This window comes from Rhamphochromis sp. 'chilingali' (genome assembly GCF_963969265.1).
Source record: "Rhamphochromis sp. 'chilingali' genome assembly, chromosome: 5".
Classification (NCBI taxonomy): domain Eukaryota; kingdom Metazoa; phylum Chordata; class Actinopteri; order Cichliformes; family Cichlidae; genus Rhamphochromis; species Rhamphochromis sp. 'chilingali'.
The window spans coordinates 37559262-37576572 of record NC_137932.1 but is presented as its reverse complement, the minus strand read 5'-3'; the positions used below and the strand labels follow the sequence as shown (position 1 = coordinate 37576572).

At 42.0% G+C, this 17311-nt stretch overlaps 2 protein-coding genes across 2 annotated transcripts; one reads left to right on the top strand and one right to left on the bottom strand.

The window, feature by feature from the left end:
* Positions 1-2404: 2404 nt before the first annotated feature.
* On the bottom strand, positions 2405-9339 carry tmem38a (transmembrane protein 38A). Its single transcript, XM_080882311.1, has 6 exons — positions 8983-9339; positions 5777-5933; positions 5328-5512; positions 4361-4448; positions 3707-3824; positions 2405-3114 (listed from the first exon to the last, which is right to left on the bottom strand). The coding sequence occupies exons 1-6, from the start codon at positions 9104-9106 to the stop codon at positions 2908-2910; spliced, it is 879 nt and encodes a 292-aa protein (XP_080738437.1). The 5' UTR covers positions 9107-9339; the 3' UTR covers positions 2405-2907.
* A 966-nt stretch (positions 9340-10305) lies between these two features.
* On the top strand, positions 10306-15526 carry smim7 (small integral membrane protein 7). Its single transcript, XM_080883311.1, has 5 exons — positions 10306-10398; positions 10620-10661; positions 10743-10795; positions 10931-11021; positions 15006-15526. The coding sequence occupies exons 1-5, from the start codon at positions 10373-10375 to the stop codon at positions 15019-15021; spliced, it is 228 nt and encodes a 75-aa protein (XP_080739437.1). The 5' UTR covers positions 10306-10372; the 3' UTR covers positions 15022-15526.
* Positions 15527-17311: the final 1785 nt, after the last annotated feature.

The window sequence follows — 17311 nt, the reverse complement described above, 5'->3', positions numbered from 1 at the left end:
GAAGAAGAAGGCGTCTGGTTACACAACAAAATACACCCCCACAATGCGGTGTAACAGCGGCATTACTTGCTGTGTTTTTTGGTCACGTCACTCCAAAACGACACAAGTAAAGATGCTGAAGAAAGTGTTTCGAGGGTTGTTTGGCTGCTGCTTTTGGATTTCTGTGTTGATTATTCCTTAAATGGCTGAATGTTTCTAGAATATCCAAGGATCCAAGGTTCAACTAACCACATAATGAGTACAATGAAAAGAAATGAGCAGATGTACTGAAGCTGGTCCAAACACTTTTGTGGATTGCTCCATTACAAAAAAGGTCAACATTTTTTCAAACTTTGTTTAAACTGTGATTAGAACAAAATGAAAGAAACTCTCCAAAGAAGAAAACACCAAGATCAGTTAAATTATTAGGAAATTAAAATTTCCATCCATTTTCATATTTCAGTACGGTGATCAAACATGTAATCTCCCCACAGAACACCCCAGGCTGTCACCATATCAGCACATTTACTCACAGTACCATTTTAATCTGTAGCACTTACACAGACACCTCTAATGGTCTGCAGATGAGATTAAAAGCTAGCAATCAATCCTAATACATGGAAGCACGTGCAGAATAAAACACCAACACTTTCATCATTAATAATTACGTGCAATGACATCAGCTACGTCTACAGGAACTGTATTATCATCACTGATGACTGTCAGAGTTGTTTTACTCCTGCAGTAGGGTTAGTTGTCAGTAATGAGATCAGCAGATGTTGGATGTTTTGCTCCAGATCAACTTAAAAGCTGACAGCAGTCAAAGTTACATTCATACAGTCAAAGCACAATACGAATGCTTGCTTGTTCTAGTCTGTATGTGTGAGAAATCAGACAGATAGGTAGAAAATGCATCGAGCAGATATTTTACGTCTCTGATCTTTAGGAATGTGAGGAATGTTAGGGTTAAAAGCCGAGTGGAACAACCTCCTGCAAACTTCATTAGTGATGGTTTGCTGCCTATGCTACAACAGTTTGTGAACACATCAGGGGGCTTCTCAGTTTCTGAAGACATGACTCGAGGTTCACCTCTGCCCTTTTCTGTTTTCTCTTTCTTGTTTTTTTGGGTTTGTTTCTTTTTTTAACCTTCCAACAGCTTCAGGGTTACATAATATCAACTGAGTGCCAATGCTGCATGTAAAAAGAATTATATTTTGGCCCTGGATATGTCTTTAAATGATGAGAACTAAGGTAAGGAATAATAGTAATGAATACTGGCTTTTGCACCACGCTGTAGCACAAAAAAGCTTAACATGGAGAAACAGGGTGTACCTCTGAATTAGAATTCCCAAAATTCGACATGGACCGGCCCCTGCTTAGGGCAGAGCTTCTGAAACATTCTATAGTCGAGTCAATTGCAGTCTTAAAGCTCGAGTTGATATGGGAGTTGATCACTTGTACAGTTGTCTATGGGGCTTTGCCACCAGAGAGGAAATTCCCTTTCATAGTAAAAAGACCATTTCACTGTATACTGTGTTATTTCAAAATATATGCTGAGGACAGTTTACTTGAAGCCTGACTGTGTCACATCCTTACATATGTAACATCGAAAGCCTAAAATGCTTCTTGTTACCTCCTAAAGACCGGGTAAAAAGATGGATGTAGCTTCCAGAAAAGTGAAGCCGATGTCTAAGTGCCTCACCTGCTGGCAGTAAAATATATCTGCATCTAAAACCCTTGCTGTCTGACCTCAGTAAACACTTCATGGACAGTTTTATGGGCTCAGTCGTTAGTTTCATGTCCCATTAAATAAACTGAAGTACATTTTGTCCCTCAAGCTAGCTTCAACAGCCAGGGATCAGACCCCCAGGGCAGGCCACATGGGCTGAGGCCTCTTCTACCAGAGACTCTCCTTCAGGCTCCCTCCACGGGCCTGGCTCTGGGATCAATCCCAGTAACCCTGGTCCTTTGGTTTTCTTTTTTTCAGAGGGATCACCTGAACACCTAGGATGTCTCCAGGGTGATCTGGGTGTGTCCTTCCAAGCGGAGGACCTGTGATAGACCCAGGATGATACAGCTGATGTCCTTGTGTTGTTCGTGGATCAACATTGCATCTGACCAAGTTCATTGTTATTTTGTTGTAGCTTTACAACTTGGAAAAAAAATCCTGCTGATGGCCATTTAGGAAAAAAATACAAAAAGGGACTGGTTAGGGTTTGGGGTTAGGTTGTGATTGTGGTTAAGGTTAGGGTTACTGGGCTACAGTTTGGGTTACAGTTATGGTTTAGTGTGTGATGTGATGGTGTCTCCACCTGCCACCAGACCTGGATAAGATAGATGGATTTCATGGTCATTATTAGAGTCAGAACATGCAGATCCACTTGTGCATTAAGAGGATACGAATGGCACAGACACGAAACAGACACCATGTTTCTCCTGATTTTATTGAAAGATATTAATTTGCTTTCATTTCAGTGTAAAAATCATCCGTGTTCTTTCACATAATGCTTTATTCACATTAGAATTTCAGATTAAGAGTCAAATTAATTAACATTTTCTGCTGTTTCCTTCATGAAAATAAGAATTGGTGAACTAAATAAAAACCACTTGTTCCTGGTAACAACTACTGATGAGGAACGAAAGCTGTCCTAAGGGCACGCTGCAGCCCCTGACCGTGGATCGCCACACAGTGTTGCACGGATGCAGATGTTCACAGACACATAAATAAATAGGTTTCAAAGGTCCAGGTTGGGTGTGAAGCTTTTGCTGTGGTATTTACAGAGTCCTCGGGTGATGTCAAATGTCGAAAGCACCATGTTGCTCTAATAGAAAGGCTCTCACTTGGCAAAACATCAAACATCATCAAACTGCCCCTCGTCTTAGAAAGGAATGGGAAGTCCGATCGTTTCGGCAGTGCAGCACGGCGCTCTACTCAGCTTTCTTGACCTTCCTCTTGCGAGCACCTTCGCTCAGATCCTCCTTGGTCTTGAGAGGTGAAGATGGAGCACCTGCAGGAGGAGGATGATGGTGGTCCTCCTCACCACCAGCCAGAGGAGAGCCGAACAGCAGGTGGCAGATCCAGGACTCAATGAGAGCAAAGGGGGAGCCGTGAGAGTGCCGGGCGGTCATCACCACCTGAGAGGAGAGAACAGTCTGATAAATTCTGTTCAGTGTTCCCCCGGTGTTTCCGCTCTTCAGTAATCTATGTTGTTTATTTAAACCCTCAGTTTGCTTCTGTTCTTTGTCGGGTTCTCCCTCTTGCTTTGTGTTCCTTCATTGTGCCTAGTTGGTGTTAATTTGTTTCTTTAAGTTCAGCAATAAAGCAGCCTTAGAGTTTTATGTTTCAGAATTATTAAGTGAAAAGTTCCAACGGAAAAAACTAACCACATAATACGAAAAAATGTTAATTTTACATTTAATTTGTTTTACTTTGGCTGGTTAAAAATGTATTGCGCAATTTATCACACTGATTAAGTGTGCCAAAGGTTAAGTGTTTCAAATGTGATACACTTGATGTTACAGGTAAAAGATCTCCTGTGATAATAACACTTATATATTTCACATTAAAACCAACAGGTTAGTTGTGTATTTCCCATAAACCCTGATTTGTGTAGTACAAAACATGTTTCATCAGTCCAACGAAGCAAAAGAGAGTGTTTTGACACAGTGCAGATGTGTTCACAGAGGTGGATGGTTCTGAGTTCAGTCATTGAATTGCTGATCGTACCTTGCTTGTGGCCATGAAGAGGGTGAAGATGAGGATAAGGGTGCTCTTGGACACTGGCAGCCAGTGGGCCTCCTGCATGGTGAAGAGGATGGCACCGTAGAGGCTGGCTTTGGTTGGGCTGTAGAGAGAAAAAAAAAAAAAACCCACAAACTGGTGGTAAAACGAACGCTGGCAGCAAAAACAGAGAGCAGAAAGGGCTGGAGTGGAGGCTGGCGCAAAGCCTGCTATTTAATTTGAATTCAACTCTTATTTGACACTGTAAGTGGGTGCTTTCTGCTGTTACGTTATTTCACGAGGGGTCACCTCAGCAGATTGGAGCACATTTTTGATTTGGCACAGGTTTTACGCCCTGACTGCATTTTCATTCAGGCTTGGGGAAGTCACTAGGACTACACTACCTTGTGACTCCTAAGTCTCAGTTTGTGTCTAAAGTGGGGGGTATTTCACATGTAAAGCAAACAGGTTACCCACTCACCATGGAACCATGGTGTTTAGAGTGTCCTTTTTAGGTCCCACCACCAGAGGGCACCAGAAGTCAGAACATGTTTAGAGCGCCACACGAATGACTTTAGCAAACTCAGCGTTGTGTGCAGTTCAGCTTTAGGTTTTGTGTTTGAGGAGACACTGATCATTGTATTTCCCCCCCAGACTTACAATGACATGTTGAGGATCTCGTTGGTCTCGGGTCTCCACACACCACGCAGCAGCTGCTCAAAATTGGACATGAGAGCCACTCCAGATCCTGTGAGGATAAAAATAGAAAGGAGGATTTAAAAAAAGTCTATGTTGTGAGTCACTGCTCTTATCTGACTTCAGCTTCTTACGCCCATTTTCAACAAGGACACCTGCAGGGCCTCCTTATTGTAACTGGGACAGGAGGCTTTCATGATAAAGAGCCAAAGTAGAAATGCGGTTTAACATTTTGCACAACCGCATCTGTCAGGCTTTGCTTCTTTCTTTCTTTGGCAGGTTCATGTCTGGAAAAGAAGTTAGACCAGAATGAACCCACACCTAACATTTGATACGCAGCTTTTCTAGCTGTTGGGCAGCTGTGATTGGATATTACAAAAAATACAAAAAAAAAAAGGAGTTGCTGGAACCTCTTCTTCAGACTGTGCACAGTTTATCTACTAAAATAGTTTCCTGACCCTTTTTAAACACATAATAAATCTCTGTTTCCACACAGGATCCAAAGGTTGGCTCGGAAAGCATGGCCCACATTATGGTTAACCACAAAACACAACCCTAGCTATGATCCTGTTACACTGGACATTTACTCCTGAGTGAATTATTTATCACATTAGTGAAAACCACTTGAGCCTGGAGTTTTCAAGGCACAGTTGCCTTGGTGGTAATCCATCCACAGAGGCAAGCACAAGTACAACTAATGCATGTTTAAATCATGCGACTGATGATCCAACAGCCACAGTAACAAAGACTGTAGATGCATCGAGTATGTGTATCTATGTATGCGTCACTAAATTAGTACCAAAGAGTTGGCAGTTGCCACGACTCACTTACAGACTAGTTTGTTCCTCACAAGCATAATCACCTTTCCATCACAATGTAAACATTGGTGATTTAGGGACTATACACGCACCAAAAGCCCAGTCACACCGACCTTTGACATATCCAATGATCACCATGATGAAGAAGCCGTGGTGGTAGGCGTGGTGGGCGTGGTGAACCCCTGCGGCGATCTTACGAGTGCGCACAACTTCCTTCAGGGCGACCAACACCAGCTTGATGGGCAAGAAACTCACACATTTGTAGAAGAGGTTCAGCGGGCAGTAAAAGAGGAGGTACCTGCAATTGAGATTGACAACCTTTGGGAGTTTATTCCTCAACAAACATAAAACATTACTTTTTTATTCCTGTTACATATAAATCTCCTCCCTGTGAATAAAATAAATGGATAAATCCATTGTGTGCGTTTGGTTTCCTGACCACGCTGCAACTCATTATCCTTGATGTCTAATGGAAGAGACAGATCTTTGTATCATAAATGTCATCTTGAAAGTTAAATAAAAACACGAGTGATGAGCAAACTGGTTCTGGGGGTTTTCTCACCAGACAGCTGAGGCCAGCAGGATGTGGCTGTTGTGCTGGAAATAGTCGACGGGGCTGCTTCCAAGCATGATGTCTGCCAGGATGTAACTACCAAAGCAGTAGAGCATGGCGCAGAGCCAGGAGGCCACGGGACTCCTGCGAGAAACTTCCACCGAGCCTGCAACACAGAGGACGAGCTGTCAGAAGGGTGTGAAGATCCAAACATCACAGCAGCTGGTCAATGAGTGCTCTCAGTGTGCGCATGAAGCTGATGATGATGATGATGATGATGATGTGTTCTGTGCTTTTATTAAAGAGTCAGATGCTGCGCATTCTTCTGTTTTCTCCAAGATTATACAAACAGAAAAACTTAACAAAATCCTCCAAACTTAAGCAACTCACCAACTAAAGTAACTATAGGATCAGTCAGGTGATTTATCTACAAACAGTTTATATATTTGATTGGAAGTCAATAGTTTTCTTTAGAAAAAGAGGAAAATTATTCAACTTTGGCGACTCCTGGTGGTGGTAAAAAAAAAATACAGTCATTATTTATCCTTTTTTATCTGTTTGTAAATGTAATAAAATGATGTTGATTGATCAGTTGATTGATCTATTAAATGCTTTGCAAAAAGTCCTTGACAATAATACTTGTTATAATTGTCAAGTGAGAAAAACGTGGAGGCTGTGTTGGACCACCCCCTGCTCCTCTAAAACACTCAGTCAATATGAAACAATAACTTTGAGTAAAACACCACTGAAAGGTATAAAATCAAAGGTTTATTTATTCAAACAGAGGAAAATGTGCTTAGTATAAACCGAATGCATACCAGTCAAATAAATGTCATGTGAGCAGATTCCTGATTCCTTATGTAAAATGTGCATATAATTAAATTAATTAAAGTCAGCACTTTGGGCAGAATGTTAACTTATTAACTATATTAATCTTTGATCATTTCTGCCAGCTCCTGCAGACCTAACTGTTACCAGCAGCCTGCAAATGCTAATATCAGTGGATCCCGTGTGTGCTGTATCTTTGTGCACACCCAGTTTATCATTCCAGGTCACACCCTGATAGTACACATCTTTATCATCAGTCAGTGTTGACTCAGGATAACTACAGTCACTTTTGAGTTGACATATGGCTGCTTTGCTTAAGGATACAGACTAGAGCGGCTCTTTGTAATATACTGGATGCATATATCTTAAAAGATGCTACAAAGAAAGCCTGCATGACAAACAGTCATGTTGTGGACTCACGTGTTGTATCCATGTGAGTAACAGCAAGGCAGGCGCCAATTAAACTTTAAAACTCTGCAAACTGACACCGTCATAAGTTTTCCACATTTTCTAAATCAGTGTCCAGTGTTCAGGACGCTGCAGCTAAAAATGTTTCTGCTTCATGTTGTGCTACAGCTGATGAAGCTGGTGAAGCAACGGGACAAAAGCAAAACTAGGTGCCCAAATGATTTCAAAGAAGAAAAGGAAGTTAGACATGGCATGCATGCAGGAGGTGCAACAAGAAAACAGATGCAGCTATAAGTAAGAAATACAAAAGTGGAAAAATTGCAAACGTGTGACCACACAAAAGGTTACATGTCAGTTTTGAGACTGTACGCACATTTCGTGCGGGACAGAGCCTCGACGGCGTTACAGCATTGTTACAGTAAGTCGAGATGAGAGTGCAAATCTCCACCAACAGGTGGGTGGGGGTGTAGCGGTTCAACCGTTCCTCAATTTGAAGGCAACCTGATCCTGAGAAATACTGCCCTATAAATACATCCTGCTCACTGGCCTCTCCTGTATGCAACTTTGACAGGCCACTCATGACCTTTGACCCTACACTTCTCTCTCCTTTCTCCTGTCACATAAACCGAAAAAAGAAAAAAGCTCAAAGTTCTGGTGCAATTTTAGGCACAGACGTGTGCAGGATAAATGTGATATTGTGGGAGCCACAGCAGGACTCATTTGACTGTGAAATTGCATGCATGAAAATAAGGCAAGCTTTACAGTTGAAGTCGGCCTGATTCGTGCTGGCTGGTACTTTCTAACTTTAAAATACACACAAACTGCAGTCCCTCTGCTTTGGCTGCCTTTTACGTTTTTGCAGTATGTTCGTTTACTCCACACATTGCAGTCTTTTGGCCAGTACATCTTGACCCTGAGCCAGCTGGGAGATTCCCTGATCTACCTTATACAGCATACATATAAAACTTTGGTCCCCCAACAACAGACTTTTAACAACATGCTGACTTCACTAAACTTGATAAAAACATTTATATCGATTAACTTTATCCAAGTTGTTAGTCTAAAACAGGCTTCCAAGTGGCCTACAGCTGTGCTTATGTGACAAGTGACTCCTCCAGCTGAGGAAAATGTGAGAGATGATGCGTTTGTTCTGATCATGCTGTGCAAACAGTTTTAAATGGGCTCGATGGGCATGGCGGGCTTCTTTTTAAACTTATTATGAGGGTGAGATGCATTTTGTGCTCCTTTCATCAAGGATGAAACCTGCCAACAAGACCAAACCATCATATCAATATCACAGTGCGTGTTTTACTCTGTGGAGAGGCGAATGTGTTATTTCAAAGAATACACGCACACATTCCCAGGGACAAGTGTGCAGCAAAGGTGGCGGGGGAGTTGGCTCTGGAGGTCCTACTGACCGTCTATTTCAGGCCCTTCTATTTATTGCTTAAGTCACTGGTATGCACAGGCCTCAGGTTTCATCCTCCTCGGGCTCTGTTACTCAAAGTAGTTAAATCTTAATGGAAAAAATGGGCTTTAACCAAAGCTGGGGGGTTTAATCTACTCCAGTGATTTCCTAAAGGAGGTCAGGCTGCTGCAGCAACACACATTCCCTCACATAAAGCAAAGCAGAGCTGCAGAGCTGCTGCTGGAGTTTATGTAACAGGTCATTCTTTATAAGGACTATACGGATAACTGCAAGAGAAAGTCCTTGTAAGGGTATTTAGGCAAAGTGTGAGCTAAATGTAATACAAATAAAGCCTTCTGTTCACAATGAAATTACACATCATGCAAGTCATAGACTTTCTCGCCTCATTCGTTACTTCCTGGTTAAATTCCAGTCACAGGTGTATAAAACGTACTATTCTGGATATATTTTACTTAACAGCCTGTGGACTGTTGCACAAACAGCACGCAGACTTATATTCTAACATACTTATGACATGAATAATAAGCAGAAAAGTGTCAAGCACACTCACCTGGCTCATATTTGAGGTAGAGGATGGACACGATGTAGTAAGCCAGATCAAACACAGGAAACATTCCCATTTTGGAGAAAGCTTGGGCAATATCGCCCAAATTAAGAACTGCCAGCACGTCCATGTTGCCAGTCTGAGCTGCGTTTCTGTTTTATTCCGACTGCGCAGTCTGGAAGACCCCCCAAAACCCGCTCCGCCGACTGTCCGCCACAGAAAGCCCCCCTGGTCTCGACTGTGAAAGCCTGTGACACTCAAGCCCTCCTATTAATACCACTCATCTCCACGGCCTCTGCATATCGTCATCATCATCTGCGCTCAGTGCCAGCTGCTCCGCTTTTTCAGGCGACCTTTCAGGCGCTTCAGCTGAAAAACAAAAGGCTCGCTCTGCTGTCTTCATCGAGATCGTCGCTCAGCCGAGCCATAAGACGCTGCTGGGGGTTTACTGCAGCTCTGAGACACAGCAGGAGGGAAAATAAATATATAAAAATAAAGCGTCAAGGCTTCATATCAACAAATATTTATTCACTCGTTCATGAAAACACCCACAATCCTGATCTGATCCTGGAGCCGTTCTGACTCACGGCCAGATGATGCTTTAATTAATCCCAACATTGTTCACACTCATCGGGAGTGCAGAGATGTCGAGGTAAACGTAATAACACTAATAAGTAAATCAAGATTTCAAGTATGTATTGTTTTAATGGTTTTTAATTTACTATTCTCTGTATTTGCTTTAAATTCACACGATAATGGATGTAGTGCTTACTCTCTCCAAAAAGGGGAGCCAAAGACATACGAAAAAAAGCTCCTTTCACCAAAACAAAAACACCCAAAAGAACCTACGAAGTTCGAGAGCTACCAAAGAAATTATTTATCCCACTAGGAAGGAACAGAAAAAACAATAACACACATACCTGTCACAATAGAAGCTGCAATCAGTTTTTGGCAAAGTGGCTTTTATATATCTCTTACTTGCCCAGATAAAAGGTCACAATTACGTCAAAAATGTCTTTTTAAAGAGAGATCTGAGGTAGAGGGCAGCAGAAAATTTTCAACAAATACAACAACAGTTCTATAAACATATTTTAATTGGCTTACTGTGCGTGGTCGTTTTTAAAGTGCTTGAGTGCTTATAAATCTCTTTATAACCTCTTTATAAATCCTGTTCACCAAAGTCTATTTACACATAAGACATTACACATAAAAATACACTAAAACATTGAAAATCAATTTTGGCAGACGATCAGTGTTTGGTAAGGTTGCACCTTACAGTCTAAACCCGGGGAATAACAACACTTCGTATTTCTCTGGATACCGGATTTGTATTGGTCACATTTCTGATTACGTGCCGAACGCGGAAGTGAGGCGCTTCTGATGTGATTTGATCAAGATGATCGGGGATCTGTTGATATTCGGGTAATTTATCGAGTCGTGTGGCAGATGTCACACGGAATCACATCTTGTATTGAGATAATAAGTTCTCTATGTGTCTTTATGTGTCGCTGTGTAATTTTGTGTTAGTCAGTCAGCCGTGTGTGGCGTAAAATGACAAGCTAACTAGCTTGGTGCTAATGCCAGCTCAGCAGCTAATACGCTGCTGAGCTGACAACCAAACTCTCCGTGTTTGTGCTCTGCAGGACTTTACTGGTGAACGCAGGGGCTGTGCTGAACTTCAAGCTGTGAGTATTGTACTCAGTCATTAGTTTAGGTTTGTGTGTTAGCAGAATGTTGAAGGTTAACTGTGGGTGTCTTTTTTTCAGCAAAAGGAAGGAGTCGCAGGGATTTGGAGATGACTCTGGATCACCAACAACAGGTGTGTGTGTGTGTGTGTGTGTGTGTGTGTGTGTGTGTGTGTGTGTGTGTGTGTGTGTGTGTGTGTGTGTGTGTGTGAGAGAGAGAGAGAGAGAGTGAGTAGTATTGCCACAAACATTCACAGTCTATCTCTCAGGGGACAACATCAGAGAGTTTCTGCTCAGCCTGCGGTACTTCCGGATCTTCATCGCATTGTGGAACATCTTCATCATGTTCTGCATGATCCTGTGAGTAAGACTGTGTCAGTCGATGCTGATGGACCAGATGCAGTTTACTGAGAGGCACTCAATTACTTGTGCTGTGGGCTTTAGCTATTTTTATCCTAGTGTTTGTTTCATAGGGAGCATGATGGTTCAAATCGTGGAGAACGTAGAGTTTGCACGTTCTCTCCATGCTTGCATGGGTTCTCACTGTGTACTTCAGTTATACTTTTTTATACTTATACTTTTATCTACGACTAAAGGCTTTCTAAAATTCTGACACTCTCACATCGTTACCAGCTCGCGATTCAGTATCTTACTCATGTGATAGACAACCACCACCATAGCTGCACAAAGACATGCATGGGTTTGGTGAATTGGTGACTCTAAATCGGCCTAAAAGGTGAACACCAGTGTGAATGTCTGTCTCTCAGTGTTAGCCTTGCAATAGATTAGCAACCTTTCCCTGTACCCTGCCAACCTTATGACAGCTGGGATAGGCTCCAGCTGCTGAATTGGGCACCGACTTGGATAAGCATAGGAAGATGCATAGATATTTGTTTCATATGTTGTGCTCCAAATATGAGAACGTGCTGAAGACTGATGTTGAGCCACACAAGCTTTCTTTGTGACACAGATTCCAATTGTTGCCAGAAACCTAGACCAGTGACAGTAATGGTTGCCACGACAAAAAAGTCCGAAGTTTTGAGTTTGGTCTTCTTGTGGGATTAGATTTTTTTTTTTTTTTTTTTTTTTTTTTTTTGTTAATTGAGGTTTTTTGACATTTCACACATCAAAAAAAAATCCCAGAAAGTTCATTTCGTTCATCTGGACGTTGCTTTTTTTTTTAGTGGGACAAATAGTTTAGTTGCTCATCAAAGTAATTTTTTTCACTCTTTCTGAACTTTGTAAACAGTACATTTTCTCAGTAACAGGAAGAACTCTAAGCACCAAGCCAAAGTGTCTGCTCTTGGAACTCTGTTCTCATTCCACATATTTCACATAGAAGCAGAAACACGGGTCTGCAGTGAAATCCCCAGTTTCACCGACTTTGGCTAATTTGTAGCCAAAAGAACAAAGTGGAGAAATAAAGGGCTCTGTTATTGTATCCTGGAACACTGTTGAGCAATTGGTTCAGGTATGTGGATTATACGTGGGTGAAAAATCAAATTTCACGATGTACCACAAAGCATTTCTCACATTATCAAGTTCACCAGGGAGGAAATGAAAAATGGCAGGCTAGCTTTCTTAGACTGTCAAATTGCCATTAGTAATTGGGGACATTTAAAAGTCGACGTGTACTTTAAATCAATGCACACGGATCAGTATTTCATTCTTGACTCTCGTTCTCCATTAAAACACAAACTGGGTGTCATCAGGACACTACAACACAGAGCGAACACCATCACCACACAGACCGGCTTGGGAAGCTGAAGGTCATCGTATGAAAAATGGCCCTGAGGGAATGTGGTTGTCCCAGCTGGACATTTGTCAAAGCTGGGAAGGCGCCTAAAAATAGCTGCAGGCAATTCAGGGGAGAAGGACAGTCACTACCTAAGCAAAAACCTTTACATGGAAAGGTAGAGACCATCTCTGAATCCAGGAGGAGGCCCAGGGGTACATCTTTCACCACTCTGGAGCTGTTACTGTTACAGCTACAGCATTTTACCAGTGCTGTAGCTCTAATAGTGTGTTGCAGCTACTTCCCAACTCTCTGGCCATTAATCAACGGTCATGACAATTTGCATATGATCATGCAATGATCATGAAACTGACCTCGTGAGCTATTGTTAGGCAATGGTGCTACTCCTAAAAGCTTAACAAAAGAAGGCAGCTGAAGTTCGTCAAGACTTTTCCCCTCTCAGTCAAGAGGGCACTTCAGTTCTAAAAACAAAAGGTGGAGGAGTCGCAGATATTTAAACCCCTAGATTGTCCCTTAGGAGGTGGCCGTTGACACTATTGATCATGTGCGTCATCACATCACAAGGTTTGAGGGAAAAAAAAAGGCTGAGTGGAACCACTGTGACACCCTGCCCTGCCCTACCATGGAAGCTATTGAGGTCAACTGAGACGAGGTGTGAACGGGCGGAGATGCACCTGGGAAGGATAATCAAAACTGAATTGTAGGTGGCTGATAGCTGCTGTCATTGTCACCACCTCTGTTAAGTGATGGTCGTTTCACAGTGGACATGCATGGCCTCTCCAAAAGTTGTTTCTGTTCATCTGGACGTAGCGTTTTCAGTGGGAGAAACGTTTCGTTACTCATCCAAGTGACTTCTCAGCTGACTGCAGGTTTCCCCAATCATATAAACAGTACATTTGCATAATGACTGAAGCCAGCCCACAGAAGGAACAATGGACTGGAAGGTCTGTTTCTTCATCACGATCGTGGGGGCGATCGTGGCTCAAGAGTTGGGAGTTCGCCTTTTAATCAGAAGGTTGCTGGTTCGAGCCCCAGCTTGGACAGTCTCGGTCGTTGTGTCCTTGGCATTGCCATTAGTTAGCATTGCCGTTGTGTCCTTGGGCAAGACACTTCACCCGTTGACTACTGGTGGTGGTCAGAGTGCCCGGTGGCGCCAGTGTCCGGCAGCCTCGCCTCTGTCAGTGCGCCCCAGGGTGGCTGTGGCTACAATGTAGCTTTCCATCACCAGTGTGTGCATTGTAAGATGGCGAAAGATAGGCCACCTCCTCAATTCAGAGATGGTCTTTCCCTATTCACGTAAATGGGTGAATAGGGAATGTGCTCAAACTAACGTTCCTCCCTGTCCAGGATGTGTACCAGTTGTCTTCTTTGTCCAAAGTGTGAACATTGGCATCCTCGATGCCAATCAGAGGATAGAGTGACCTTTGTTCTTTCGGTATAGATTTACAGCTGAGTCCTGTCCTGTTGAGTTGACTCTTCTATGGTGTGCCATGCATAGATTATATAATTAGGTCTTAACCTTTTGTTTTTAGAAATGAAGAACCCTCTTGGATGAGAGGTGTAACATCTTCACAAACTTAAAGTCTGGTTGCCTTGTTTTTCAACCAGTTAAGACTACTGTGACCTGAATTACTGAGAACGTTTCTCCTTCTGAAAATGCAAGTCCATGTGAACAAATTCAACTTTCTGGGATACTGTATTAGTTTTCACTGACACATATAAATGCATTATATTTGGGGAGGATATTTAAGGATTACGCCATGTTTGCTTTTAAAGGTAAAATACGGTTGTGGGGTAGCAGTAAGCTGCAGACATGAGTCAGCACCTTCACATGTTTTTCAAGTTAAACATTATAACAAGAAAAAAATGTGACTGTTGCTGCCAATGAAGTCTTACTGCTTTGAAGGGGGGTAAAGTAATCCAGAAGCCAATTCTTTACAACTGGGAGCAGAAGAAACTTCTTACAATTCACATTATTAGTCTGAGTCTGCAGTCTGGACAAACACTGAACAACCAAAGCTTGGTGTGAAGAAACTTGAATTTGGCGTTTAAAGGATGAAGCCGTGGACCCAATCTGAGAACACTTCAGACACTTGTTTATATCAGTCAGTGTTTCTGGGGATCTCTGATGACCACGTCTAACTTTGTTATTACCACGGTTTTCTTATGTGCCAACATACCAAACAAATTGCCTCAAAATGCTTTCATAAACCTGATGATGGGTTCCCCAATCCCCAGATCTAAATCCAGTGGTGCACCTTTAGGATGTGGTCAATCAGGAGGATAACACCATGATTGCACAGCTGATAAATCAACACAGAATATGTGATGCAATCATGTAGACATGGACCAGGAGTCCTTTTGTTACAACTTGTATAATCCATGAGTCCATCTGAGAGTGAATGAAGTCCCAACTCAGCATTACTGAGGTTAAACCTATAAAGTGCTTGATGATTGTGCTGTCCTGTCTTTTTTGTGTGTGTGTGTAAATCAAACGTTTTTATGCCCTTTAGATGTGCGCTGCTTCTCCTGAAATTAGCAGAAGTGTGCTGCTGTTCTAACTAGCCAAATGTCTTCAATCTGCACAGATTGTTTGGATCATGATCGTGTGTGGCCAGTGGACTTCCTCCAAGATGCTTCCCTTTCCAGATGGATGCTGTCAGCTTCTCCTTAATGTCCTTTTTCTCTTTCTTTGACCCTTTTACTAGTAATTATACTCCTTTTGGTTTACAACCCTTTGTGCTGTACAGGAATTTATGAATGGCTGTATTTATTCTTCTCTTGTTACATTTTTATTGATCTTTCTTTAACTGTAACACCTTTGCTGGAAACTTGTGGTTTTGTAGTTAGTGGTAAAGAAACACCAGAAACATCATTTTATTCCTTTTTCCTGCACAGGCTCAGTTCATCCAGATTCCACAGAAAAATCTGAATCTGATTTGTGAGTTATAAATAGGATTATTTTACTCACTTATGTGTTTGTTTTCAACTTCTTAGGGGGGAAAATTGTGCTATTTTCTTTATTCAGCAGCACACGTGCTGTAATTAAATATATATTCACTGTAAATGTGACCTTATTCTTAATAAAAAATAAAGTTTTATTATCAAATATGTTCTGTCTTTTGAAAGAAGGCAAGTCAAAAAAGGCAATGTGATTTTCTGGGCTATATTCTGGGAAGCCTCGGGTCTTGGTGTACATGTGGGTTACTTTAACATGCTGCACCTGCCTAAACATTGTTCCAGACCACCTGCATCCAGTCAACAGTATTCCCTGATTGCAGCGGCCTCTCTCAGCAGGATCATGTGCCCTGTCGCACTGCAGAATTTGTTCATGAGTAGTTTAACACAGATAAAGAGTTCAAGGTCTTGTCCTGGCCTTCAACCCCGCCCATATCTCAGTTTGAGCATCTGTAAGGGGTATGGGAAATACAAGTCAGACTCATGGAGGCCCCTTGAAACCTGCTGCTAACATGTTAATGTGCGATTCTGCACGACATCTGGAGTGGGCCTGTGGACTCGATGCTTCCAGGCATCCGGGTTTCAGCTACAAAACAGAGCAGCATAATATTCATTCACTGGCAGCTTCATTAGACACAACTAAGAGGCTTGTTAAAGCAGCCAGTCACATTGCAGAAACATAATGCAATCAATGCAGCGCAAAAAATCTGTCGTTACAACCAAGATATACAGAAGAGCATCCCTGAACACACATCAAACCTTGAAGCAGATGGGCTACAGGAACACAAGACCACACTCCTGTCAGCCAGTAATAGGAAACTGAGGCTACAGTTCACAGCAGCTCACCAAATCAAATTTAAACAATAGAAAATTATAAAAGTGTTGCCTGGTCTGATGAGTTTTAAGTTCTGCTGCAACATCCAAGCTGTGGGCTCAGAATTTGGCATAAACAACATGAAAGCACAGACCCATTCTGCCTTGTATGAATAGTTCAGATTAGATGTGGTTTGATGGTGTGGGGGGACATTTTTTTGCCACTTTGGACCCCGTAGTACCTGCTGAACATCATTAAAATGCCACAGCCTACCTGAGTATTGTTGCTGACCGTGCCCATCCAGCAGGATAACAACCATGTCACAAAACTCAAAACATCTTAAACCATAACATGTCTCAGTGTCATGCTGCAGCATGTCTGAAGAGATATTTATCCAGGCTAGAAATCCAGTTTCTGGAGATGTTATGGTGACCAACAACCAGCAAACTCTCCTCATGCAGCAGCTCTTCATCTTAGGTGAAATAGAAAATTACTACCCAAAGAATCCATCGTCTCTGTGTACTTCTAGTGACTCAAACAGTTGGTGAGATTCTCTTCTAATCCACAAGTAACTTACCAGATGTGTGAGAAGACAAGTGGTTGTTATCGCCTCTGAGCAGGCTTGACACAGCCAGCAACAATCAGGGTTTTATGTCATTCCTCCTTGGCATTGTGTTAACACACCTGAATGCTCCAGAGTCGTCTGCTTTTACATAGGTGCTCACATTTGCTGATGATCAGATAATCAAGTGTGTTTGATTATCAGCAGTTTGCTGCTAATTGCCTTTTTTAATTCCAGTGGAAGCAGTAAGGGTGGAGTTAGTTTTAATAGGACTGTATCTGTTTTGGAAAACATAGAGAGTTGTGCATTTTTAAATACTAAAATATAACTATAACAAAGCTTATCCCAGCTTAAAGAGATTAAGCTGTTTTGGGGAAAAGATTTAGTTTAACAAAACAAACATGTATCAACCTTAATCTGAATAAAACTGAAGCAATCATGTGTTTATAAAATTAAGAAATCTTTTTAAGGGTGTGTTCATGACTCTTTCTGTTCTTTGCCTTTCTCAACAATGCTGATTTAATCAACTGCAAACTCGGCCTGTCTATTAGCAGAGAACT

Excerpts from the sequence above, each read along its gene's own strand:
- tmem38a (XM_080882311.1), bottom strand. The coding sequence starts at position 9,106 with ATGGACGTGCTGGCAGTTCTTAATTTGGGCGATATTGCCCAAGCTTTC. Across the intron at positions 4,449-5,327 it reads GATCATTGGATATGTCAAAG|GATCTGGAGTGGCTCTCATG; the intron begins GTCGGTGTGACT and ends TTATCCTCACAG. Across the intron at positions 3,115-3,706 it reads TCTTCATGGCCACAAGCAAG|GTGGTGATGACCGCCCGGCA; the intron begins GTACGATCAGCA and ends CTCTCCTCTCAG.
- smim7 (XM_080883311.1), top strand. The coding sequence starts at position 10,373 with ATGATCGGGGATCTGTTGATATTCGG. Across the intron at positions 10,399-10,619 it reads GGGGATCTGTTGATATTCGG|GACTTTACTGGTGAACGCAG; the intron begins GTAATTTATCGA and ends TGTGCTCTGCAG. Across the intron at positions 10,796-10,930 it reads CTCTGGATCACCAACAACAG|GGGACAACATCAGAGAGTTT; the intron begins GTGTGTGTGTGT and ends TCTATCTCTCAG.